General features: G+C 47.1%; 1 protein-coding gene across 1 annotated transcript; it reads left to right on the top strand.

Annotated features, from left to right (window-relative positions):
• The first annotated feature begins 1,394 nt into the window (after window positions 1-1,394).
• TRIM42 (tripartite motif containing 42) lies at window positions 1,395-22,592 on the top strand. The gene is made up of 5 exons (XM_036267247.1): window positions 1,395-1,811; window positions 5,827-6,527; window positions 9,527-10,350; window positions 13,693-13,917; window positions 22,333-22,592. Exons 1-5 carry the CDS (start codon window positions 1,471-1,473, stop codon window positions 22,417-22,419), a joined length of 2,178 nt encoding a protein of 725 aa, XP_036123140.1. The 5' UTR covers window positions 1,395-1,470; the 3' UTR covers window positions 22,420-22,592.
• The last annotated feature ends 2,756 nt before the right edge of the window (window positions 22,593-25,348 follow it).

The following is a 25,348-nucleotide window of genomic DNA, read 5'->3' as shown; positions in this document are numbered from 1 at the left end:
TAACAAAAAAAATAAAAAATTAAAAAATAAGAATAAAAATAAAATAAAAGTTAAAAACAAAAACAAAAGTAAGAGGGAGCCTTGCACAGGTCAGTGATAAAAATGTACTATAAATTATGCAGTGAAACTCAAACGCTGTCTGACCTAGAGAACAGAGAAGAGTAGATGACATTGAGTTTGGGAAAGCAGAAGGGAAAAGAGTCTATCATACATTGCTGGTGTCCGTATAGACTGGCACATTCATTCAAGTGAGCAATTTAGTAGTATTTATACAGGAAGGAAGAAAGAGGGGGGAGGGGGAGGGGGGAGGGAGGGAGGGAAGGAAGAAAGAACCTACCCTATAATCCAGGATTTTCATTTGTAGGAATCACAGATCGATGTGTGGCTGGCACGTTTAGCACTCAGTGAATGTTCTTCCTATTATAAAGGTGATCATCATAGGGAGAAACAATAAAGTATGCAATTAACTCCTGCAGCTAATGCAGTGCTCACTTCTGCTTCGTTTTGGAAAAATAATAAGATAGTGTTTATATCACGGGGTGGTATGATCATGAAATTTCTGCTTTTTTAATCTTTGCAAACTGCATAAAATGGAAAGAAAATTCTCCCCTAACATATAAGGTCACTTCTAGAGATACTGAGCATATATTAATAGAAGAGTTAAAGATGCTCATGCAGAATTCCAGCCTCCTGTAACAGAGACGCAGTGTGTGAGAGTAGCGGGGGGGGGAGGGGGGGCAGCTGAAACCTCAGTGAAATCCCATGAAACTGCAAAAAAGCCTAGAAATATTCGGAGTGAGTTCCGCAGGAAGCCTCATGAAAATCAGCAGTGACTGTGCAGCAACTGACAAACTCTGACTACGGAAAAGGTGCCTAAGTAAACCCTTACCTTTTTTTCCTTTAATTCTTTCTCCAACTGGTGATTCCCTTTCAATGTGGCAGTGCTGTTACTTGTAAACTCTGTGTTTTGCTCATCCAGTGAAGAGGTCTATCAACGCAGAAAAGGCCCAAGGAGAGGAACATCATGCCAGTCTACTTTTCCAATTAATCATGCCCAGGCCTCTCGGCCTGTAAAGATAGATCCTAAAGTCAACTTGCCCAAGTTGTGGGGAAAGCACCAAGCAGAGGGAAATGGCTCCTGAAATCCACCTCATAACTCGAATGATGACAGGTGACAGCTAGCCCTCCAGGATGCTCATTGCCTTGGAGCACGAAGTGTCCAGCAGCCCCCCTGCCCCTGGCCCCCACACTCACCCTCCCACCTCCCAGCATGGTGAGATATGGTGAGGAGACAGGGATTGTGACATAAGCAAATGGCCTCAGGTTGGTATATGTAAGTGCCAGCCCGCGAGCTTCCTAGTAGGGACATGGCTGCATAACAGCTAACCTCCAAGGGGGGAAGGAACCATCCCAGGGGAGCTGACAGCAGGATTCTGGTAGAGGAGGGCCCGTGACAATACCGTAGGAGCCATGGAGACGGCAATGTGCGTGTGCTCCCCGTGCTGCACGTGGCAGAGGTGTTGTCCCCACTCGTGCTCTTGTCTGTGCTGCAAGTTCCTCTTCACCTCCGAGCGGAACTGCACCTGCTTCCCCTGCCCTTACAAGGACGAGCGGAACTGCCAGTGCTGCCACTGCACCTGCGCCGAGAACCCCAACTGCCACTGGTGCTGCTGCTCCTGGGCCAACGACCCCAACTGCAAGTGCTGCTGCACCACCAGCAGCAACGTCAAGTGCTACTACTACGAGAGCCGCTGCTGCCGCAATGCCACCATCACCTTCCACAAGGGCCGCCTCAGGACCATCCGCATCTCGTAAGTGCTGGGCCCCCTGTGTGGGCCTCGCTGCTGCGGAGTCCACAGGGCAGGCGGTGCCCCCGCCCTGAGTCCGCTTCTCTCTGAAAGAAGGAGGCCAAGAATTGTGTAGCGATGAAGTGTGTCCTAAATGGCTCTTGACCACATATAGACCTGGGTTTCCAATCCAAGCTCCGCCATTGTGTGGCTGAGCACTGTGCCCTCCTGAGCTCACTCTCTCGCCTGTGCGACGCAGTAATAGCTGGCACTCAGTGCTTCAGCGACTTGCCAGGTGCGGCCTGCGTGACCCCTAGCCCTCGCCATGCCCACCCTACCACTGAGGAAAGCCAGCCTCTGAGAGGTTAAGTTGCCCAGAATCATGCAGCCAGTCAGATGCACTCAGGATTTGAACCCAGAGCCTTAATTTTAAAATGCTCTGCTGCAAAGCGGAGAGAATACTACCTGCCATAATTCAGTGGGCGTGAGGAGTCATGTACGTGCTCTGTAATCTGTCATGTGTTATGAATCGCCCTTCCTCTTCCTCCTCTGAACTCTTGATATCTGCCACACTTATTGGAAAAGTAATTACTTCCACAGGCTGCTGTGACCCCATGGCCTGTATAAGGGCCCCGGGCAGCTGTAGATTCCTGCAGCTTGCTCTTTGTTCCCTTCCAGGGGGCATGGCACTGAGGGTTTCAGTCACTCTTTGAGGGCATCGAGCCTCTGTATCAGGCATGGAATGTCGTCCTCTCGCTCCCACCAGACCAGTCTTTTTATGTCCCACACGAGGAAAGCCTGGACTGCTAGAGACAGGCTTCTTAAGGCCCAAAGATCAACGCTCAACACTACACCAGGATTCAGAGAGGCAGGTTTGAGGCCTTCCGAGGTCTGAACGCAGTTCTGTGAGCAAAGGTTCAGTGAATTTGGGGACAGATATGACCCATCTTGCAGTTAAGCACTTAGTAGATGATTAATAAACGTTACTCTCTGCTCATGGACCGCTCGTGGTCCTTGCAAGAATAAAAAACCCAGAGTGGGTGCAGAAGTTCTCAGGTGTGACGTCCACCCTTGTCTCTCCTCTTGACTGCCCCGTTTTCTGTGCGTCATCCAGGAGAGTCCCTGAGCCCATTTCAACAGAGAAGGATTGACATAGTTGCTTTGGGAAGATACCTTAGGCCAGTAGCTTCCAAACTTTACTTTGGGAATCTTTTGTTTTTTATCTTTATTGCAGAGTATTACAAATGTCCCCCTCCTTTTTTCCCCCATGGCCCCCTCTGCCCAGTTCCCACCCCACCCCAGGCCTTCATTGCTCTATGGGCAATGTGTATATGCACATAAATTCTTTGGGAATCTTTAAAAAATAGTGATGCCTGGCCCCCATGCACGGACATGCTGATTTTATTGGTCTGGAGTATCACCTGGGCATCAGAATTGTAAAAGCTCTCATCCCACCCCATGATCCTAAAATGCAGAATGGCCTGAAGGTACAAAGAGGAGGGTCCGGAGACTTGCCAGGTGATACAATGAGATCCCAGGTGCGAGGAGAACAGGCCTGAGTGTGGGAGGGGAAGAAAGCCATGCAGAGGAGCAGAGGCTAGAAGGCAAGAAGGCAAGGCTGCTGGGCTCGGTGATGGTGTTGTCATGGGACCACCGCCTTGAATTCCCAGGCATATGCCTGAGGGTTTCAGAAGGTGGGCAGAGATTCTATTCCAAGTGTCAGGAGGTTGGCTCTGGGTGCACAAAGGTTTACCTTCCATCTAGCCTCTCTCCTGGTTTCGAAGCGCTGCCTCCCTGGTCCCCACCACTCCTCACTACTCAGCATCTTGCTCACCCTATCCCACTCTGGTTCATTCGCCCCTCTCTCCTGACTCAACTCTTTCTCTTGCTTCTGTTTTCACCTCCACCCCAGCTCCCTGGGCCTTTAACATCTGTTCCTTAGCTCTGCCCTCTCTTTCCTTTCTTCCCCCAGCAACACCTTCCCTCCCTTCTTTTTTTTTTTTTTTTTATCCTCACCCGAGGATATATTTTTCGATATTTTGTTCAGATAGAGTGGGAGGGGGAGAGAGAGAGAGAGAGAGAAACATCGACGTGAAAGGGACACATCGAGTGGTCGCCACCCACACAACCCAACCAGGGCCGGGGACAAACTGCAATCGAGGTACGTGCCCTTAGCGGGAACCGAACCTGGGTCTCTCCAGACCGCAGGCCAACGCTCTAACCGCTGAGCCAAACCGGCCAGGGCTCCTCCCTTCTTCTTTCTGATTTTTCATTACTCCTTGATTCTCTGAGCCACCTTATCAAACTAGAGAGGTCTATCCAGCCAACGTGTGCACAACAGAACTGTTTCTCCAGGTGACCCCTTCAGGGCCCAGGCAGGAGGCTGGGAAGAAAGAGGAAACGGGGCTGAGAACACTGAGGCCTGCGGGCCTGGAGCCCAGCATCCAAATCCTAAGTGATGAGCTTTCCAGGTGCCTGGGTCTCCACCAGAGGCATTCTCGGTCACCACGGGCCGCTCATTCCAGAATACTTGAGTAGCAACTTTGATTGTCTGAGCTCTGAGACACAGGTTCCTGGCAAAGAGAATGAGAAAGGAGACAGGGATGTCTAGGGACGAGAAGGCAAGAGCAGAAGAGAACACAGCCCCAATGGCAAGATCGACACCCAAACATCTCTAAGATATACAGAGGAAAAGAAACAGAAATAGCCACAAACTGTGGATCTAGTAATACCCCCATTGCCACCACTAAATCACTTCTTTTCATAAACTGCTCTTGCCCCAACTTGTATTTGAATTTTACAAGTATGTTTTCTATTTTGTCCATAGTTCTTACAATACATGAACTGAACCTCAGATGTTAGACAGATAAAACACACACACACACACAGTACAAGCACACACGTTTCATGGGCTTGACCATTGTTTTCCTCCACTGTGGACATCACTGGCAAGTAGTAGAGGGTAGCCATTGCAGTGGCCACATTTATGAAAGGCTTAGTTGGTACCAGCAGTTAAGCACTTATCATGGATTATCTCAGGCAGACTTTGTAAAATTCTCATGAAAGTAGTTTTGTGAGCCGTGATTTACAGATGAGGAAACTGAGACTGAGAGAGGTTGAAGATGCACCTGTACACTGGTCCACTCCGTCGTGTACAATCTGCCCAGACCCTTAACTCTTACTTTACTAGTGGTGAGACATCCAGGTATTAGGCTTGGCTCAAGGACTGACCTCCTGGTCTCCTGGGAATGACACTTCACCCATCCTCTTCTGTGTTCCATCCTACACTAATAACAATGATGGCAATGCCCTCCAGGCAAAACCCACCAAGAACACACCTGTAGTTGGAAGAGACGGGACTCATTGCCTCATTGCAACAAGTCAAGTGTGAGGTGTCTCAGAAAGAAGGCATCAGTAAGTTGTTAGAGGATTTAGGCTCACGTTAAGTGAGGATGCGGGAATGATCTGCTATTGGGTATCTTAATACATCTCGGCTGGAAGTTGGGAAGAACAGAGGGAGCCTAAGGCTGCGAGCGGCGAGAAAGCAGCGGTCATTCCCATTAACCAGGAGAGGAAGTGTTGAGTCATTTGTGGTTTGGACAATGTCCTTGCTCTTGTCCAAGTTCAAAGATGCTGAAGTGGTTTTGTTTCTGCTTTGCTCCATCTGAGTCCCAGAATGGCCTTGCCTGGTGTTGGTGTTCTGGGATATGGTTATGGTCAACAGAACACCAGGGCCAGGCTGATAGTGCCAGGCTGCTCTCCAAGGCTCTTCTCTTGCTCAAAAATAACAACAAGCGCTTACTGGGTTCCAGGGATTCTCCAAGGCCTTGCAGGTATTAAATTAAATTGTAATCCTCTCGAGAAACCCCCTAATGTGGGCACTGATTGTATAATGAGGAAACAGGCAGAGAGAGGTTTATTAACCTTCCTGAGGTCACCCAGCTGAAAAATAGTGGAGGCAGGTTTAGAACCCAGGCAGAAATGGAGCAAGCTCTGGAGCCGCATCCTGAAGCCGCCCTGGGTTTGCGTCTCCTTTCAGCTCCAAAACCGCCCTGCGCGTCGGGAGCAGTGACACCCAGGTGGGGGATGTCAAGACGACGATGGCAGGGAAGAGCCACCTGGTCGACCACCTGTCGTGCCCCACGTGCAACCGGCTGCGCCTGCACTCGTTCATGCTGCCCTGCAACCACAGCCTGTGCGAGAAGTGCCTGCGGCAGCTGCAGAAGCACGCCGAGGTCACGGAGAACTTCTTCATCCTCGTCTGCCCGGTGTGCAACCACTCGCACTGCATGCCCTACAGCCACAAGATGCAGCTGCCCGAGAACTACCTGCGCGGGCGCCTCACCAAGCGCTACATGCAGGAGCACGGCTACCTCAAGTGGCGCTTCGACCGCTCCACCGGGCCCACCCTCTGCCAGGTCTGCCGCAGCCGGCGCATCGCCTACAAGCGCTGCATCACCTGCCGCCTCAACCTGTGCAACGACTGCCTCAAGACCTTCCACTCGGATGTGGCCATGCAGGACCACGTCTTCGTGGACACGAGCACCGAGGACCAGGACGAGAAGGTGTGCATCCACCACCCGTCCAGCCGCATCGTGGAGTACTGCCGCCACGACAACCAGCTGCTCTGCACCTTCTGCAAGATGGCCTTCCACAACGGCCACGACACCGTCAGCCTCATCGACGCCTGCTCCGAGAGGTCGGCCGCGCTCTTCAGTGCCATCGCCAAGTACAAAGCAGGTTCTGGTCCCCCTCTCCCCTCCAGAACAGCACCGCGCCGGCTGCGTCCTTGGCCTGGTGCCCATACCTGGCAAGGGCAGCCAGCCGCCTAACCTTCCTGCGCCTTGGTTTTCTATCTGTAAACTGGGGGTAAATAGTAGTAACCCCCTCATTGCCTGATTGTGAGGATGCAATGAGCTGTTCTGTGTGACGCATGCCAAAAACAACAACGATCCGGCACACAGAAAGTCCACAAAGATTCTGTAATCCTAGCTCTAACCTTCATGACCATGGGCCCTACTTTCCCCCTTGGAAAATGAAGAGTTGGGCCCTGGCCGGTTTGGTTCAGCGGTTAGAGCGTTGGCCTGCGGTCCTGAGAGGCCCGGGTTCGGTTCCCGCTAAGGGCATGTACCTCGGTTGCAGTTTGTTCCCGGCCCTGGTCGGTTGTGCGGGTGGCAGCCACTCGATGTGTCCCTTTCACATCGATGTTTCTCTCTCTCTCTCTGTTCCTCTCTCTCCCACTCTACCTGAACAAAAAATGGAAAAATGTCCTCGGGTGAGGATTAAAAAAAAAAAAAAAAAAAAAAAGAGTTGGACCCTAGGCGGTCCTGAAGTTCTGTGAGTCTTCCTAAGGTAAACACCTTAGGAAGAATTAAGTCAGTATTGAGAATTACCTCAGTTTAAAATTTTCCCAGATAGATTGTTCCCAAAACTTGCACACAGCAAAGTAAATTAAACTAGTCAAGTAAACATATAACAGGAAAATGCAGAAATAGCCCAAAACCGAGGTACATGCCCTTAGCGGGAACCGAACTCAGGACTCGCCAGTCCACGGGCCGACGCTCTAACCGCTGAGCCAAACTGGCTAGGGCGGGAATCTGCATTTTTAACAGGATCCCCAGAAGATTCCCTGGATTAGTTCAAAACCTACCTACAAACTTGCTCACCTGAATTTCTAAGCCCCAACTAAGGCCAATTCAGAATTTCAGCAGGTGAGGCCGAGAGAAGAGTGGTTTTTAAAGTTCCCTGGGTGATTCTGGTGCTCGCAGAAGGCTGAGAACCACAACTGGAGCAACTGAAAATATAGGCTTTGGAGTTAGACAAAAATTAGGGACAGGCCCAAGTTTCTCCCATTTCCTTGCTGTGTGACACTGGACAGTCACTTAACCTCTCTGAGCTTCAGTTTCCCCAGCTATAAATGGGAACATCTTCCTCATAGAAAGATATGTATAATATATGGATATGATTCCTAATATGTGCAAATGTGGGCCCCAGCCATAGAAATGTGTAATAAATAATTGCTACATTTAGGTGTATTGCCTGAAAGAGACCTGATTTGACTTTGCCCTAAGACCAGCTCTTGCCTGCTGTCATGTTTGCAAGGGGGAGGCGCTTCTGGCCGCCTCCCTCCTCTTCTCCTGGTGCCTCCTCTTTCCCCTCTAAGAACTGTTTATCCTGCCTCTCAGGACTTGCTCTACTTAAGCTTAACTAATCCCTAATAAAGCAAGAAATCTCCTATCCAAGGATTTTTGACAGTGAGTAACTATTGAATAGTCAAAGAAATTAATGCACCAAGTGGAATTTCAGCTGCCTTAAGTCCCAGCAGGCCGTGCATGGGGGGCGGGCCAGGGGCCCTTCTCGGCCCACCGCAAGCATGCCCGGATGCTCTTCTGCTGGGCCCCTCTGCGGGCCGCCTCGTTCCTTCTGTGGGGGGGGGGGGGGTAGGCCAAGAAAATGGGGACTTCAGGAAGTAGGCCAGAGTAACTGTGCTGACATTCACTCCCAAATTTGTTAGAAAACAGGACAAAATGGCTTTCACTCAGGAAACACCTTTCAGGCACCTCTATACTCCTTGGTCACAGTGGTAACCAAGACAGCCGCGGGGCCGGTCACCATGGTCTGACAGAACTCCCGGGTTTCTCCTATTCAAATGTATATCTTTGTGACAATGACCACTACCCACAAAGGTCCAGCTTACCATGGACCCAAGACTATGTTAAGAACCAAGTGCGAAAAACACTCGATCACCCCACTCCTGAGTAAAATTTGGTGAGGATTGTAGCTGATCAACTCACTGCAGAGTTGGCCTTCCAATGGGGACGACCTCACTTTGGAAGAGGCCACGGGTCTTCAAATCACTACCTAATGCCTAAGTCCCTGTAAAGCCAACAAACGTGCCCATTTCACAGACAGAGACTTGCTGTATGCTCCCCTATGATGGTGTCCTCTGGGCTGCAGTACTTTTGGATTTATGAGTGCCCTGAACATTGGTGCCCCCTCACATTCACATCTGTAATCCTGTGCCACTGAACAGGTATTCGGTAACTGTTGAATGACTAAGTGAACTTAAAATCCAAATACCATATGAGAGGATGCAGGGCAAGTTGAGTTCTCCTTGAAGTGTAACAGCAGACCCTTTATTGAAAAGAAGTAGGGGAAGGCAAGAGAGGGAGCCCAGCTGAACCTGAGAGAGTCGGGTCCCCACAGAGAAAAACAGGAGGTGTCTGAAGGAGCAGCCCTGTTGTCTAGGGCTGGGTTTTTGGTGCATGAGGCATGGCAACATATAGAAGGTAGTCATTAGAAATGTAGTCCTTTCTCCTGTCCCTGTGGAAGCTTCGCCTTCACACAGAAAACCATCTCATCTTCTCAAGTCCAATTTACTGACAAGTGAAGTCTGGTGAAAATTAGTATCAGGGGTGGCCTTGAACTTCCAACTTCAGGCCCAAGGCCACAGGGATTATTGTTATAAGATGGAAGTGTGCCAGGGAAGAAGGACTATTATATCTGAGGGAAGTAGTCGAGAGGGAGGAAGAGAGGGGTACCCCGAGGGAGGCCAAGGGCATTTCATAAATCATTTTATGAAATGCATTCTCGCGTGTTTCAGCCCAGCTACCAGTGACTTCCCTCCCTCTCCACCTGCCTCTTTGGAGTCTGAGGTAATTTTCTCCAGTTTACTGCTGACTTTGACATCTGGGAAGATGCATCCTTTAACTGAAGTACCTAACTTGGTTGTTTTGCAGTCCGATATGAAATTGATAATGACCTAATGGAATTCAACATTTTAAAAAGCAGCTTTAAAGCTGACAAGGAGGCAAAGCGAAAAGAGATCAGAAGTGGGTTTCTCAAGCTGCGCAGCATTCTACAGGAGAAGGAGAAGCTGATCATGGAGCAGGTGGAGAATCTAGAAGTGTCCAGGCAGGCAGAGATCGAAAAATATGTGAAAATCACATCCATGAAAGTGAACGAAATGGATGGCCTCATCGCCTACTCCAAGGAAGCGCTCAAAGAGACGGGCCAAGTGGCATTCCTGCAGTCTGCCAAGATCCTGGTGGACCAGATCGAGGACGGCATCCAGAGCACCTACAGGCCTGACCCCCAGCTCCGGCTACACTCCTTGCACTGCATCCCCTTGGACTTCACTGAGCTCTCCAGTGCCATCCATGAGCTCTTCCCTATGGGACCCAAGAAGGTATGCTCCTCAGGGGACTCCCTGCCCTCCCCCTATCCCACACACTCAGAAATGATGATTACCAGGAAGGTCACTTTCAGCACCCACAGCTTGGGCAACCAGCAGTTATACCAGCGAAGCTCCTCCTTATTGTCCTTCAACACCACCGGAGGAGAGAGAGTCAAGATGGGTCTGGAGGCCTACGGGCGAACACAGTCCACCGCACCTGCCAAAGCCACAGACGGCCTCTACACCTACTGGAGTGCAGGGGCAGAAAACCAGTCTTTGCAGAACACCAGCAGCTTCCACAACTGGTACTCATTCAACAACAGCTCTGTGAAAACCCCAGGCCCGATTGTTATCTACCAGACTCTGGTGTATCCAAGAGCTGCCAAGGTAAGAAAAAGGCTCTGGGCCCTGAGGGGATGTTGAGAGGGTGTGGGGTATGGAATGGAGACAGGTAGTCAGGAAAGATTGCACTTACTGCTTTGACCTCTAGGGTCTGGTCACTCAAATCTGCTCCGCTGGACTCTCTGTGGTCAGCCCATTCAAAAGGGATACGTTTCTGAAATTCAAACAGCCCAAGACTGGCTTAAAGCAAACAATGTATTTAACTCGTAGTCAGAAATACATCTGAAAGCCCAACCCCACTTCAAAGGCAATTTCTCTATTGAAAGACAGCCCAATGTGAGAAGCAAAATAATTCGAACAGACTGCTTGGGAAGTGTAATATTTATTTCCCAGAGGAAGGCCTGTAATAGTAGAGAGAGCCGGAAATTGGGATTAGAAATGCAGGTTCCATCATCTATGTCGTCTATAATTCCTCTAAACTGCTACCATTCCTAAAAACAAATATCCAGAACATTTCCATGATTTGGAAAGATTGAAAAGATAACCCCAATGGCATTCCAATTCTTATTGCCTAAGACTTTGGGGGGGAATGGGGTGGGGTCTCTCACAGACCTCTGCAACTGCCATCCCCTGACTTCAGGGTCATGACCTCTACTTGACGCTCTTGGCCTAACTTAGACAAATAGCCTTTCCCTTGACATCCCTCTCCAATCCAGCCGAACCTCAAGTGAGCTGTTTGTAGAATGCTCTGTTAAAGTTCAGGGAAGAAAAATGATTGACAGGCAACTAGATATCCTATGAGAGTATATCTTCTCTAGTCTTAGGGGTCCTACAGGGACATCCCCAAGGCCAGCCCTGGCCTGCTTCTCTATGGCAGGGCCATCTTTTGCCCAGTAATCTGAGAACACTTCCAAACACTTTCAGCATCCTTGAAGTATAAACTGGGAGTGCTCAAATATGGATGTGCACTTGGGGATCTTGTTAAAATGCAGGTTCCATTTCAGTGGGTCCCAGGGGGCCTGAGATTCCTCATTTCTAACAAACTTCCAGGTGTTGCCATGGCTGCCAGTCCGCAGGCCACACTTTGTACCAAGGGTCTTAAAACAAGAAAATGAAAGCCAGACACAAGCCAAGCTTTACTTTCCCATTCTCCTGAGACATCATAATCTATGCTTTGGTGTCTATAATCGACACTAAGAATGATCTTATGTTATAACATGGAACATACCCTCCCATGAGCCATCAGACAAAGCAAAGTATCTCTGCCCTTCTCATAAGAGATGCCCACAGCTGAGCCACGGAACCCACATTTCCAAATGATGCTACATCAGCAAAGCCTGCAGTGTGTGATCTTAGCTCAGGGATGACATTAGGTCCCACCTCCATGCAACTCAGACCTGTCGGGAGGTTGGCAGGATCTTGCTCCAGAAGGTGATGTCTGCTCTCTGCTTGGGCTTGGAGAACAGTCACCCCATGCACCTGTTAGTGGTCCCTGGATGAGCTCAAAAAAGGGGCCTACACAGGAAAACTGAGTCAAGTCAGGCCGTCAAGAGAGAACACACCTAAGCTTACTTCCAGACAGTGGTATTCAATGTAAAAATAGCCTTGGTTGCTGCTTTAGGATTCTGGAATGGAGCTCACACAGAAATCACAGTGCTCGGTAATTTAGAAGATGAAATCTGTGTTGCCATCTCTCAAACGATGGTTGGCTAACAGTACCCTTTAGGCTTTTGGCATAGATAATACTCTTAAAATCGGAGTTATAACTTGTCGATAGTATCTTAAAAATCCTAAAGAGTTTTTATAAAAAGTCAATTTTATTTCTAGGAATCCCTCCCAAGGAAATGATTAAAATTTCAGATGAAGATTCTGAAAAAGTGTTCATTGCACTATTATTCATTAAAGGATAAAATTAGAAACAACCTAAATGTTCAACTATAGAAGGATTAAATCATTTGTGGGGCAGTTATTAAAATGGTACTTTACTCAATTTTTAATGATGCAGGGAAATATATAATAATAAGTGATATAAAGCAGGAATCAAAGCAACATAATCCAAATTATATGTGTTTCTGTGTTTGTATGTATTCCAAAATTAGAAAGAAATAATAATTCATTATTAACTAAATTGTGGGATTATAAGTAATATTTATTTTCTTCCCTTATACTTTTTCTGTATTTTCTAAGTATTTCACAGTGAGTATGTCTGTTTTGATAAGCAGAAAAAAAAACTTAATTTTTATTAAGTTATGTAAATTAATAAAAAGTTTTAAAAGCAAGAATAAAAAAACCAAAACCTCATAGACGCAGACAATAGTATGATGATTACCAGGGGGAAAGGGGTGTAGAAGAGGGTATAGGGGGGATAAATGGTGATAGAAAGAGACTTGACTTTGTGTGGTGAACACACAATACAATATACAGATGATGTGTTATAGAAATGTACACCTGAAAGCTATAGAATTTTATTGTGATGTCACCCCAATAAAGTCAATAAAATTTTTTAAAAGGATAAGAAAAGACTCTAGAGAACTCCCCGCCCCCCTCTGCCGTGTGAGGACGCAAGGAGAGAAAATGTGTCTTGTGAGCCTGGAAACAAGCTCTCACCAGACACCACATCTGTACGTGCCTTGAGCTTGGACTTCCGCCTCCAGAATTATGAGAAATAAATGTCTGTTCTGTATTTTTTTTTAAGAGTAGTTACAAATTAATGTGTAAAACACTATAACATTTAAATGTATTAGAATTTAAACAAAGCATGCAATATCTATTAAGAATACAATTATTGTAAAATATTTATATGCCAGGTACAATCTGCCAATTGACACTTGTCAATATATCCCTTCCGAAGTGTTAATATTTTATGTTTTGAGTTTGAACACCTAGTCTCCCTTACTTAAATAAATCGGCTTGCCTGTCTGGGACGCTCTTTTCTTGTCTATAAAATGGGGGTTGGAATACATACACTTTTCGTCTTCTAGGATTCTGTGGTTCCATTGGAGTTTGCTAAATGTGACGTTTCTGAGCCTCACCTGTACACAGTTAAGCATGTCTCCCACACAATCTGATGCATGAGAGGTGTTTAATAAGTGATAGTTACTCTGATTAGTGGTGTGAGGAGGACAGTGGTCACCTCCATGATGACTGACAGTAACAGAACTCAGAGGAGCATCTTTCTGTTCTTGGAACACATTACAAGCATCAGTCAGGCCTCATCACACAGCCTTCTAATACTGTGGCATAAGGTCTAATTCAAAGTCTTCAGCAGCTAGAGGGGGTGGGGTCAGCTTAACCTCAGCCCACAGATAGTCAATGACACAAATCTCTCTGGGAAAGAAAGCCGACAGGTGTGTACTAGGACCACCACACATGTCCATTTCTTCATAGGTTTACTGGACGTGCCCAACGGAAGATGTGGACTCTTTTGAGATGGAATTCTACGAACTCGTGTGCTCCCCTCCCAACAACGTGCGGACGGAGCTCTGCGGACAAATTCGGGACATCATGCAGCAGAGTCTGGAGCTACATAACCTGACCCCCAACACTGAGTATCTGTTTAAAGTCCGAGCCATCAATGATAACGGCCCCGGGCAATGGAGTGACGTCTGCAAGGTATGTGCACATTAACTTCAGACAGATTTTCTTTGTAAGCTCTGGAAGCAAGTCTGTTAGGACCATCATGAGACCACAGAGTCCACCATGCCTGTGACTGTCCCTCCAATCCCAGAAAACCTCTTAATTTAGGGCTGAAGAGAGGGCTGCTGGCCTCACCCGACTTTGCAAATGCGGCCTAAGAATTGTTAATTTAGTTTGATTCAAAAATCATTTCTGCCCTGGCCAGTTTGGCTCAGCAGTTAGAGCGTCGGCCTACGGACCAGAGAAACCCAGTTCAGTTCCCGCTAAGAGCACACACCTCAGTTGCAGTTTGTCCCCGGCCCTGGATGGGGTCGTGCAGGTGGCAACCAGTCGATGTTTCTCTCTCTCTTCCTCCCTCTCTCCCTCCCACTCTATCTAAAGATAAGTACAAAAACGTCCTCAGGTTAGGATAAAAAAAAACAAAATTCATTTCTGCTAGGCATTGTGTTAGGATGCAGAGAGGAAAACAAGACATAATCCTTGCCTTCAGGGAGCTCGGGGCCTAGTAAACAAATAACTGGGGTGTGAGAGGGACAATACTGAGTTACATGTTAGCCCTGGTGGTGACTCAAAGCAAGGACTGGGCTCTAGCTTTGACAGATACAAATACAGGGTGCCCAGTTATATTTGAAATTTAGGCAAACAACGTTTTTTCTGTTTTAGTATAAGTGTGTCCCATGCAATATTTTGGATATAGTTATACTGAAGAAAAGTCACTTGTTGCTTATGTAAAACTCAAGGAAGAGCCGCTGAACAGGTCAGGATGGATCCAAAAAAGAAGACACAAGATTATTCCTGTGGTTTTTTGTGATGCAAGGCTGGTTCTTCTGTACATCCCCAGGGGACATCCATTCATGAGTATAATATTATTGATATTCAGAGGAGAAAGGGAAGAAAAATCCCAAGACTGTGCAGAGCTATCCTGCTGTACAACAACGATGGTATTCTTTGGAGTCAGAGTAGATCACGTGTTAATCAGGAATTCTTTAGGAAAAAAGAGAATAAATCCATCCATTTCAGCTTCTGAAAAGGGAAATTTACGTAGATACAGAACAAACTGATGTTCACCAGAGGGAATGGGGTTTGCAGACTGGGTGAAAAGGGGAAGGAATTGAGGAGGACAGATTCGCAGTTACAGAATAGCCGTGGGATGTGAAGTACAGCATAGGGAATGCACTCAGCAATACTGTAATAACTATGTATGGTGCCACTTGGGTGCTTGAATTATCGGGGATCACTTTGTAAATTATATAATTGTCTAACCACTATACTGTACACATGGAACTAATATAATATTGAATGTCAACTGTAATTGAAAAATTTTTTAAAGGGGAAATGTATAGTAAAAGGGGAGTCTCATGAGACCACTTCCAGCTAGGACATGCATCTGATACCCAAGGGAACTGGAAGGTCATCCTCTCCCTCTATTCCCTGCCCCTCTTTCTGACTAGCGACACAGCCTTTGGCTCTGGTCACATGCTTGCAGAAGAGAATCTGATTGGTTGCTACCCCTAGAGATGCAGGAGGTAGAGTGGGGACAGCATTTTGCTGTTGCTCAGCCTACCAGTGGCAGCCTCCTGGGCGTGAGGCTCTCTACTCCCTCCTGCTTGCCAGCTCCTGGGTCATGCTCTGTTTCTGGAGCCCAGGACCCACATGCACTCCCTCCTTCTCCCCCGAGGTCAGACACTCACGTGGGAGGAAGTGCGATGAGGTCAGCCCGGCTGCTCCTCGGGGTGCCCCAGCCCATCACCGACTTGCCCCAAAGCCCCTCTGTGGCTCCTCTCCTCTCCAGAGCTGCGACCACGTTTGGCAGCAGGCCCTTCTGACCGAGGATTTTTCCTTCAATCGAATGTCATCTGCCTTCTCGTTTTTAAAAAAAATTTCTCAAAAATGTCTTGCCCACAAAGAGCACTCAATGCTGTTACTAATTGTTTTTCAACGTTATATTCTGTCGTTTTCAGATGCTAGGGACAGGGATGGGGCTGGAAGACTGAAGTGTGTCGGTTTTAAGTAGATGTTTTGTTATCCCTCTTAAACTCTTAACTCCTTGAGAGCAAAATCCATGTCTAATTCATCTTTCTTCTCCCACAGTGCTTACCACAGCACAGCACAGAGCAGGTTCTTAATGGTTATTGAGTGGATACATGAGTGAAATATGAGCAAACAAATGAATATATGAATGAATGTCTAAATTAAAGAGTGAAGAGATAAACTGATAGACAAAATTAATAATTACGAAGTAGCAAACGCCGCATGAAAGCTCCTAAGTGTCTTATACAATCAGTCAAGAGTAACATTCCCCCTGCAACGGTGTTTATGCGATTAGTCTGCACTCCATGTCTGGGAACGGAACTCGCTGCAGTCCCTTTGCTTTTTAACACAATTGCTAAATGAGCAGAGCACTAATTAATGAGGTTTTCTGGAAGCTTCATTTTTATCAGAGTCACAGAGCTGCAATATAGATTTTTCCTTCAGAAGTAATTCTTCCTCCCTCTCTGTGATTATATTAGCATTCCGGGGGAAATGCTGCTTCCCTTAACATTTGTCATGATTTGCATAAGTAAAGGCTTCAATGGCAAATGAAAATAAGATGGCGTGTTTGAATGACATTTATAAAGCTTCATAAAAGTAATGACTGCAGTTCTTGCCTATAAAATCGAAATATTTTTCCTTTGGCGTCAGCTCTGTGCTGGTATTCCTGAAAGGTTTCATTTAAAATGATGTAATGAGGCAGCAGAATCATTTCTTCTCCAAAACGCAATATTTCTATCATAGGTACTTTTGTAAAGGAGGCACAATAGCACCTTTTGTATTTGATTTTCGTAGTCAGGGGCTCGTTGGTTTTTTACGGGATTTTGTTTGAAGTACAGTACATGAAGCATGAAATTTAACTTGAACACTTTTTAAAGGTGCCGTTTATTGAAGGCCAGCTCCATGTCAGACACTGAACATTCATTATCACTGATCATCTCAACTACTTGGCAGGTGGGGAGTTACAGCCTCCATTTGACAGATGAAGAAACTGAGGCTCATAGAGACAGAGTGTCTGGCCTCGTGTAACTCAGAGGAGTTGAGTGGAAACCTAGGTGTCTCTCATCGAAGGCGGGAGCTCTTTGTCCGCCTGCACCATAACCAGATGCAGGCCAGGCTCAGCCCTGGGGACCTGGCACCTCACTCTGGGGGAATGTTTCAAAGCCAATAGCAGTGAGAGCCATTTCTTTGCAAGGGTGAGATCGTACATTGGAGAGAACATAGTACCTGGGCTGGTGTACCTGAGCCCAAGCCCCAAAGACACCAGGCTACAAGTTCCGTGAGGTCAGACACTGTTGGCCTTACTCACCCCCCTGGGCCCACAGTCCCAGCTGAGAGCCTCTAACATCCAACACACTAACTGATATTTTTGAAGGAATAGAGAAATTTGTTTGTAGGCGAGTCCCATACCCTTTGGCCTCAGTTTCTCTTCCTGCTCTTCCTCTCATCCTCACTGTACCTGCTGACCACCATCCCCGTTTTTGAAAACAGTCTCCTTACTTTGTCTCCCTCTGCCTCCACATCTCAGCGAACTCCCAAGAAGTCCTCCCATGACGAAGATGACGTTTCATCTCTGCACTGGTTCCCTTTGGTTGCTGCTGTAACAAATTAGTGGCTTAAACAACGCGAGTGCACGTATTATCTGACAATTCTGGAGATCAGAAATCAAAAATGGGTCTTATTGGGGACAACCAAGGTGTCAGCAGGGCCGTGTTCCCTCTGCCGCTCTAAGAGAAAATTCATTTCTTTGCCTTTTTCAGTGCCAAGCAGCCACATTCCTTGATTCCCGGCCCCTCCCTCCACATTCAGAGCCAGCACGTTAGGCTGAGTCCTCTGCACGTGCCCCCACCTGGGTCTCCTCTGCCTCCCTCTTCCACTTTGAAAGACTCATGATTACCTTGGACCCACCCAGTGATTCAGCATAATCTCCCTGACTAACAACCGGATTTCCCTTTGCCATGTGACATAACCTCTTCACATGCTCCTGGGACTGGAACACGGACATGTTTAGGGGACATATTCTGCTTACCACAGTCTATAAAGCGGATGATCCCGGTTACATCAGATTCGGAGGTAAAAATCCAGATCCGGCAATAGTCACAAACTGGTACTGTTCCGGGTCTTTCCCTGTAGCTCTTCAGGAAGTGCATCATCCCTGCCCCCACCCTACTTCTCAAATTCCTTCTGTCGGCACTGGAGTCCCCACACCCACACCCCATGTTTGACATGTGCTCAGGCAGTAGTCTTGCTGGTAACTTCGTGTCTCTGCAGGGCAGCTGGCTTCTTGCTCACAGTGTGGTCAGGATGGAACCCAGCCATATTTCGGGGTTGCCTGGCCTTCCTGGGCATCTTACCTTGGTTTCATAAAATCCCTGTTCTGGCTTATTATCTGTCCCTACTGCACACCCTCTGCCTAGGTTGAGACACACATCTTAGGACTGGAGTTGGAGGACACTCAGAATAGCTGCCCCAAGCGTACTCCACACCAGAGTCCTTGATCCTAAAACCCTACTGGGATTGCCCCACAGATGGGCTTAAACCCTGCAGTGGGCAGAATTTAAGCTAAAGCTAGACCTATTGTTTTTAACCTAATATACAGAAGATGGAATTAATCATCTACCTCGGTTCATGGTCCATTAACAACAATGGCACCTGCAAGGCCTTTTATTGTTTATGTATTTCATCCCTTTTATGACCATTCCTCCCCGAACATCCTTTCTAATATGTTTGACGTGTATCTTGTTGCTTTGATGTGTTCTTGGGTGAGGTGTATTGTTTTAGGTGTGTTATTAACTTCTACAAATAGCGTTGTGTTATATATCCTACTTTGTTGCCCTCCTTTCCCCAAACCCTGTGTTTCCGAGACCCATTCGTGTGGTTACACACGTAGCCCCTCCCCCCAGCCATTTCCATGCGGTGTGCTGCCAGATGAGTCGGGGCCCTGACCTCTCTCCCTTAGGTTGTCAAATAACAAAATGACCACAGCCAACACAACAATAGCCATCCAGTGTGAATGAATCAAAATTATACCCATTTTTTTGTCAGATTGGCTAAAAAATATATATTTTGTGGCGCGCCACAGAATTTTAGTAATTAATTTCTGTGAGCCATGAGATGAGAAGGTGGAAAGTCACGGCCTCACTCCGATGCCGCCTCCTCCTCCATGTGCCTTCGTTCACCGCACTGTGCTCGGCCAGGATGGACCCCAGGTGACTTCCAGTAATGCCGTACTGAGCCGCCTCTTTCAGGACACCTTGTGGGTTTGTAGAGGGGGTGTGAGTTTGCCAGGGCTGCCGTATCAAAATGCTACAGACTGGGTGGCTTCAACAACTGAAGTTTATGTTCTCATAGTTCTGGAAGCTAGAAGGCCAAGATCAAGGTATCGGCAGGTGTGGTTTCTTCGGAGACCTCTCTCCTTGGCTTGCAGACATCCGCCTTCTCCCTGCGTCTTCACAGGGCCTTTTCTCTATGTACCTGCCCCTCCGATGTGTCTCTATCCAAATGTTCTCTTCTTATTAAGAGACCAGTCAGCGTGGATTAGGGCCCCCCATAATAAGCTAATTTTAAATTAATCGCCTCTTTAAAGGCCCTAATTCCAAATACAGTCACATTCTGGGGTCCTGGGGGTAGGACTTCAACATGTAAATTTGGGGACGACACACTCAAGCCTTTACCAGATGTATACCATGAGTGAAACTGCTAGGTCTCGGAGTATGTGCCTACTTGATTTGACCACACGTATGCACACGTCCATGAGGAATGAGAGAGAACCCCTGTATTCTAAGCCCCACCTACATTTGGCATGACCCAGCTTTCTACTCTTTTGCTAGCCCAGTAAGTGTAAAGCTCTCTCTCCTCAGTGGTTTAAATTTTATTTTATGTGCTTGCTAGTTTTCAGGATTTCCACCTCTGTAATTAGACTGCTAATATCCTTTGCCCATTTTTCAATTGCATTTTTCTTTTTCTAGGTGATTTGCAGGCTGCCCTTATGCAGTCTAGATCATGGTTTTAGACATTGCTAATATCTTCTCCATTCTGACATTTGTTAACTTCGCTCATTGTGTACTTCATGAAACAGCAAAACTCTTCCATTTTAATGTGATTAAAGCCATCAATTATTTTTTTCTTATGGTTCATCCTCTTCAAGTACTGTTTGAAAAGTCCTTCCATAGTCTTAGATCACAAAGATAATCTTCCACATATTCTCTTATTAACTTTATAGTTTCACCTTTCAAATTTAGAACTTTAATCCATCCGTAGTCTACCCTTGTAAGTACTTCTAGATAGGGGTACAATCTTTGGGCCATCTAGTAAGCCAGTTTTCCCAATATCATCTACCAAGCAATGTCTTCTCCATTAGTATGTGATAAAGGTGCCACTTTGATCTTATAGTAAATAGTCACATATTTGGGGGTCTCTCTGAGTTTTCTATTGTATCCCGTTGATGATCTGTTTGTCTGTTCTTATGTGAATATCACACTAGTTTTATTGTTCTTTAATCTCAGTCTTGTGCTATATCTTGATGATCTGCTAAAAAGTCTATCCATTATTGTTTTTTCTTTTTGTGATGTGCATTTAGCTAATCATAAAACCGTATTCCTTCATATAACTTTTGAAGTAAGTAAATTGAATTGCGTAAGAAAAAAATCCAGATAGAATTTGATAGGAAGGCACTGAGTCTCTCAATTAATCTGAAGACAATTGATATTTCTGAAATAAGCCTGAGCATTTATTAAATAATCTTCTATGTGTGTGATATATTGTTTTTTTAATATACTTGGCTTTAGATAGTTTATTTTGTCTTATTGCATCTGTGATCTTAAGTGAACTGGACCTATAATGTTTTGCTTATATTGTTTTTATCTGGTTCTGGAATCAATATTTTACTAGCTGGATAAAATGAGCTTTTGCTCTTCTTGTATTTTCTAGAACAAATGTCTCCTCAAAGTTTGGTAAAGCTTCTGAGCATTTTGGGCGGGGAAGGAGATGTCCGTTCTCATTTCAACTCCTTTAGTATCTCAAGTTCTGTTCTCTGTTTCATCCGATCCCCTTGTTCGTAGACACACCTCCGTCCCACTGCCCCGTTCACAGGTGGCGCACAGTCATTATCTCTGGAGACCCTGGCTCACTTTAAGGCAGAACTCAAACCACTTCTTTTTTATGAGCCAATTCCCAACCCCTCACAGCACTGTTCTTCCTTCGTCATCACCCTCAGTAGCATCTCACATTATTTATATCACCTTTCTCAGGGTTATCTCTGCACATTAGCTCCATTTTTATCTGGCAAGGGGCAATCCAATGCCATGTATATGATATTACCTTGCCTGAAGCCCTGTTTTCTTTAAAACTGAAAATAAATCATGTAAAACTAGAGAACATAATGGTAATAAGTGTCTTTTTTTTTTTTTTTTTTTTTTTTTGCCCTTTCCCTTTGAATACAAACATAAAAACCTAGGTGCTTTGTATGTAGATGCTTTGTACAAACATTGCTCTTCGCCATCCAAACCACACATCTGTCCCCTGAGTCCTGACGCATCTAGGCAGATCCCATTGATCCTGTGGGCTTTCATCCTGGGCGCTCAACCTCACTCCCTAGATGTCTCTTCCCTAAGTGTGTGTTGGGAAGGAAAGGTAATGCTGCCAGACCAGCGATATGAAGAAACCCGCCACCTTCGAGGTAAGGCTTGGAGATGGACATGGCAGCTGGGTGGCTGAGACTTCCAGGAGGGTCCTGGCGCCCAGTGCGATTGGCCTCTTTTAGGTAGCACTGTCCATTCACTCTGATCAAAGATAATATGAAGCATCAAAGAGACGCAGTTGGCGGGTTTACAAATGATGGTTCTATTCACCTTTCATCTACTTTTCTAAGAAGCTTGTCTTTGCCATAACCAATGTTGGAATTACAGAGAGGAGGGCTGTCAGTTCCCCACATGCCATCAAGATGCTCGCAGTCTGGTGAGAGAGTCAAACACATTTCCTGACGTTTACAAATGACAACAGCTGTGACAGAAGTGATTCAAGGGGCCTGGGCGGCCCCAGAGGTCTGCTCGATGGTGAAGCCCACTTGGGCTCACAGCCCCAACATCGTCATCCGCTCTCATTCACACAAGGTGCCTGAAAGTGTAACCTGGTCTGTGAGGTCCTGATCCCACCAGGGATTAGCGGTGGGACTTAGACGAGCAACCCAATCCTTCTGAGCCTCAGTCTCATCATCTATAAAACAGGCTGGGCGGCACCTGCGGTTGTCCGGGGCTGTTAATGAGATGGTGTGGACAGTGTCTGGCACACAGCAGGGGCCTGGCTCGGGGAGCTGCTGTTTCCCTGGTGGCTGGTGCCATGGCCGTCTGCTTCTGCTTGCAGGTGTTAACGCCAGATGGGCACGGGAAGAACCGAGCTAAGTGGGGCCTGCTGAAGAACATCCAGACCGCCCTCCAGACGCGTTTCTGAGCCCCCAGCAGAGCAGGCAGCAGCCTCAAAGACACACCACAAAATAGACATATATACACACACATGCACACTTACTTTCTCACCGCGTTCTTCAATGAGGTTGCCGACGATGTTCCTAGGACCGCCGAGTGTTTCAGCAGGAGTCTTCTAAGAGCTAATAAAAGGAAACGCCTTATGTCATGGCTGGCTGTTTGCTCATTATTATGAAACTAATACAAAATAGTCAGCAAGGCTCTATGTCTCCATTAGCTCAGGGCTGGCCACAGGCTCGGAATTCTGTGGCGATCAGCACACGGCACCGCCAGGCTGCTGTGGGTCAGGCCCCTGGGTGCGCAGTCGAACCCTAATCTAACCAGCTTTCGGTGTTTAGACAAGACACGGATTGACAGGGAGCTCATTACCTCATCATGCAGTCTATTTCAATATTACGCAGTTTGCATTGTTAGAACGTTTTTCCAAATTATTGGGCCTGACCTTGCCTTCCCATAACTTTAACCCCATGGTCTGAGGTCTGCCTCTGAGCCATAAAGACTGAGAGCACCCCCTCTTCTCCCACCCTACTCCTTCTGGTCCCCAGAGCAAAGGAGGAGCAGGAGAATGCTATGTCTGAGCTCCCCTGTGGTTTGGGGGCAAGGCACTGAAAGCGAGGCAGAGGCATGCGTCAGCCAGTGTCGCTGAGCTTGTCCTGGCCCGTCAGACAATATGAAGCCCCAGCACTTCTTGCCTGACAAGACCCTCTCCTAAACCCCACCCATTTCTCACCCAGCTTTACCACTTCTTCTAGGAAACCTTGGCTGGTTCGCCGGGTGGGTGTGACGCATCCCTCCTCATCCCTCCTCATCCCTCCTCATCCCTCCTCATCCCTCCTCATCCCTCCTCCCAGGTTCTCACCAAACACAGGCCCCTCCTTCCCACCCTCCCCACAGAGACATCTGTTCCATCCCCTGAAACTCAGGAGCTCCCTTCGTCCCCAGTCTCTAGGGTAGAGACGGTGTCTCATTTATTCTGTCCCAGTGCCAGGCTCAGCGAGGCTCACGGCACGTTAGTACCGGGAGGAGGGCGCTGGGCTGGAAGACCGGCACACGCAGTGACCCGCCTCTGAACGCCGCTCCCGCCTTGTGTCCGTGTCCACGGGCGTGGGAGTGAACGTGGACAGGCAGAGCAGTGCCCGGTCTCCACCTCCTCCGATCCCACCCTGTTCATGAGCTGTTCCCCTGGCAGGTGTGGCCAGCCCATCTACCCTCACCTACAGGACTGCTGCTTTGCAATCCTTTATTTTGCCCAGAGGCGCGGTGTCAGAGTCAGAAAACGCCTCTTCCTTGAGGGAGGTCCCTAGCGAGGACCTCTGATCCCATGGGATGAAGCCAAGCAGATTCCTGCTCTGTCCCCCACCGTATTACAAGAAGGACTACCCCGGGAGCTTCGTTATGATACTATTACTGTAAATGATGGCTCGAACCCACCATCAGCTTTGGTATTACCATATAATCATTCCTGTAAAAAGCTTCAGAATTATCATTAGCACCGGAGCAAATTAAATGACATGCCAGCAGGGATTTTACTACTGATAAACCAAAATGAAATTAAACTAAAAAAATAGAATGGGATGAATATTGCATTAACATGATCCCACCTACTCAGCCAACCAGGAGGGCGAGACTCAGACAAGCCACCGTGCCCGATCCTACTCTCTAGAGAACATGCACCTTCATTCCGTGACCACGGCAGTGAGTAGCTGAGCCCTTCTACCAAATGCAACATGGAACTTTTTTTAAATTGAAATTAAACATTGTATTCGTTTTACATGTGCAACACAATGATTTGACATATGCATATATGGTGAAAGGATCACCACGGTCAGTTCACTGGACATCTGTCATCATACATAGTTACAATTGTTTCTTGTCGTGAGGACTTTTCGGATCTCCTCTCTTAGCAACTTTCAAATACTCAACACAGTATTATTAACTGTAGTCTCCACGCTGTCCATCATTCCCTGGGACTTATTCATCTTATAACAAAATCGTACCTGTACCTTTTGACCCTCTTCCCCCACTTGCCCTCCCTCCCCACCCAAGATTGGATTTCTTAAAGACACAGAAATCCCTGCACATTATTTGTCTCTGAGGTTATGAATCACGTAGCGTCCCCCTCCCAGGACACTTCCTGAGGTATAAAAAGGAGCTAAGGACATCTGGTTTTTAACACCAACTCTTCACTTGACACAAACTTACTGGGTGACCTTGAGCAAGTCCCTCTCTCATCTGGGTGTCGGCATCTTCTCTACACAATGATGTGGTTTGATTAGCTATTATACAGATGATCTTTAAGAAGATGAGAATGGTGCTCCTAGCCCTGCCTCTCCGTCATTGTCAGATTCAAATGAGTCATCTAAGTAAAAGCATGTTACAAAGTAGAAAATACCATTTAAAAATATGAAGATGCTTGAGAGACAAGTGAGTGGAATCAATGGAGGCAGCTGGGTGATGCATCAGTCTGATTCGGTCCAGAAAGCAGAAACCACACCAGTCCTTTAACAGAGAGAATTGAAGGCGGGGATTGGTTAAACGGATATGGCAGAGCTGGTGACAGAAAGGGACACTGGGACAACACGAGGTGGCAACTTCAGGGAGCTGCTGTGACCCCCAGGATGGGGGGAATGAAGGGGAGGGGGAGGGGCTAGCCCAACCAGAGGCTCAGAGAGGAGCCCTGCTGAGCTGGGACCCAGATCTCTGAGGTCGCTGCCAGGGAGGCACTGGTGGACCTGGGGGAGTCCCGGGAGGCCAGTTGCAGGAGTGTGGGGAAAGCTCGAAACTGACAGCAACAGCTAAACCCAGTAACTGCTGCAGTGACGCAGCACAAAGAGTGACCAAGACAGAAAGCAGCACTTTCCTTCTGCCCCTCCAGGCTTCCTCTGGCGTCCCTCGGG

Source organism: Molossus molossus, unplaced genomic scaffold (assembly GCF_014108415.1).
Source record: "Molossus molossus isolate mMolMol1 unplaced genomic scaffold, mMolMol1.p scaffold_m16_p_18, whole genome shotgun sequence".
Lineage (NCBI taxonomy): Eukaryota > Metazoa > Chordata > Mammalia > Chiroptera > Molossidae > Molossus > Molossus molossus.
The sequence above is the reverse complement of the archived record's forward strand: the minus strand, read 5'-3'. Positions and strand labels throughout refer to the sequence as shown.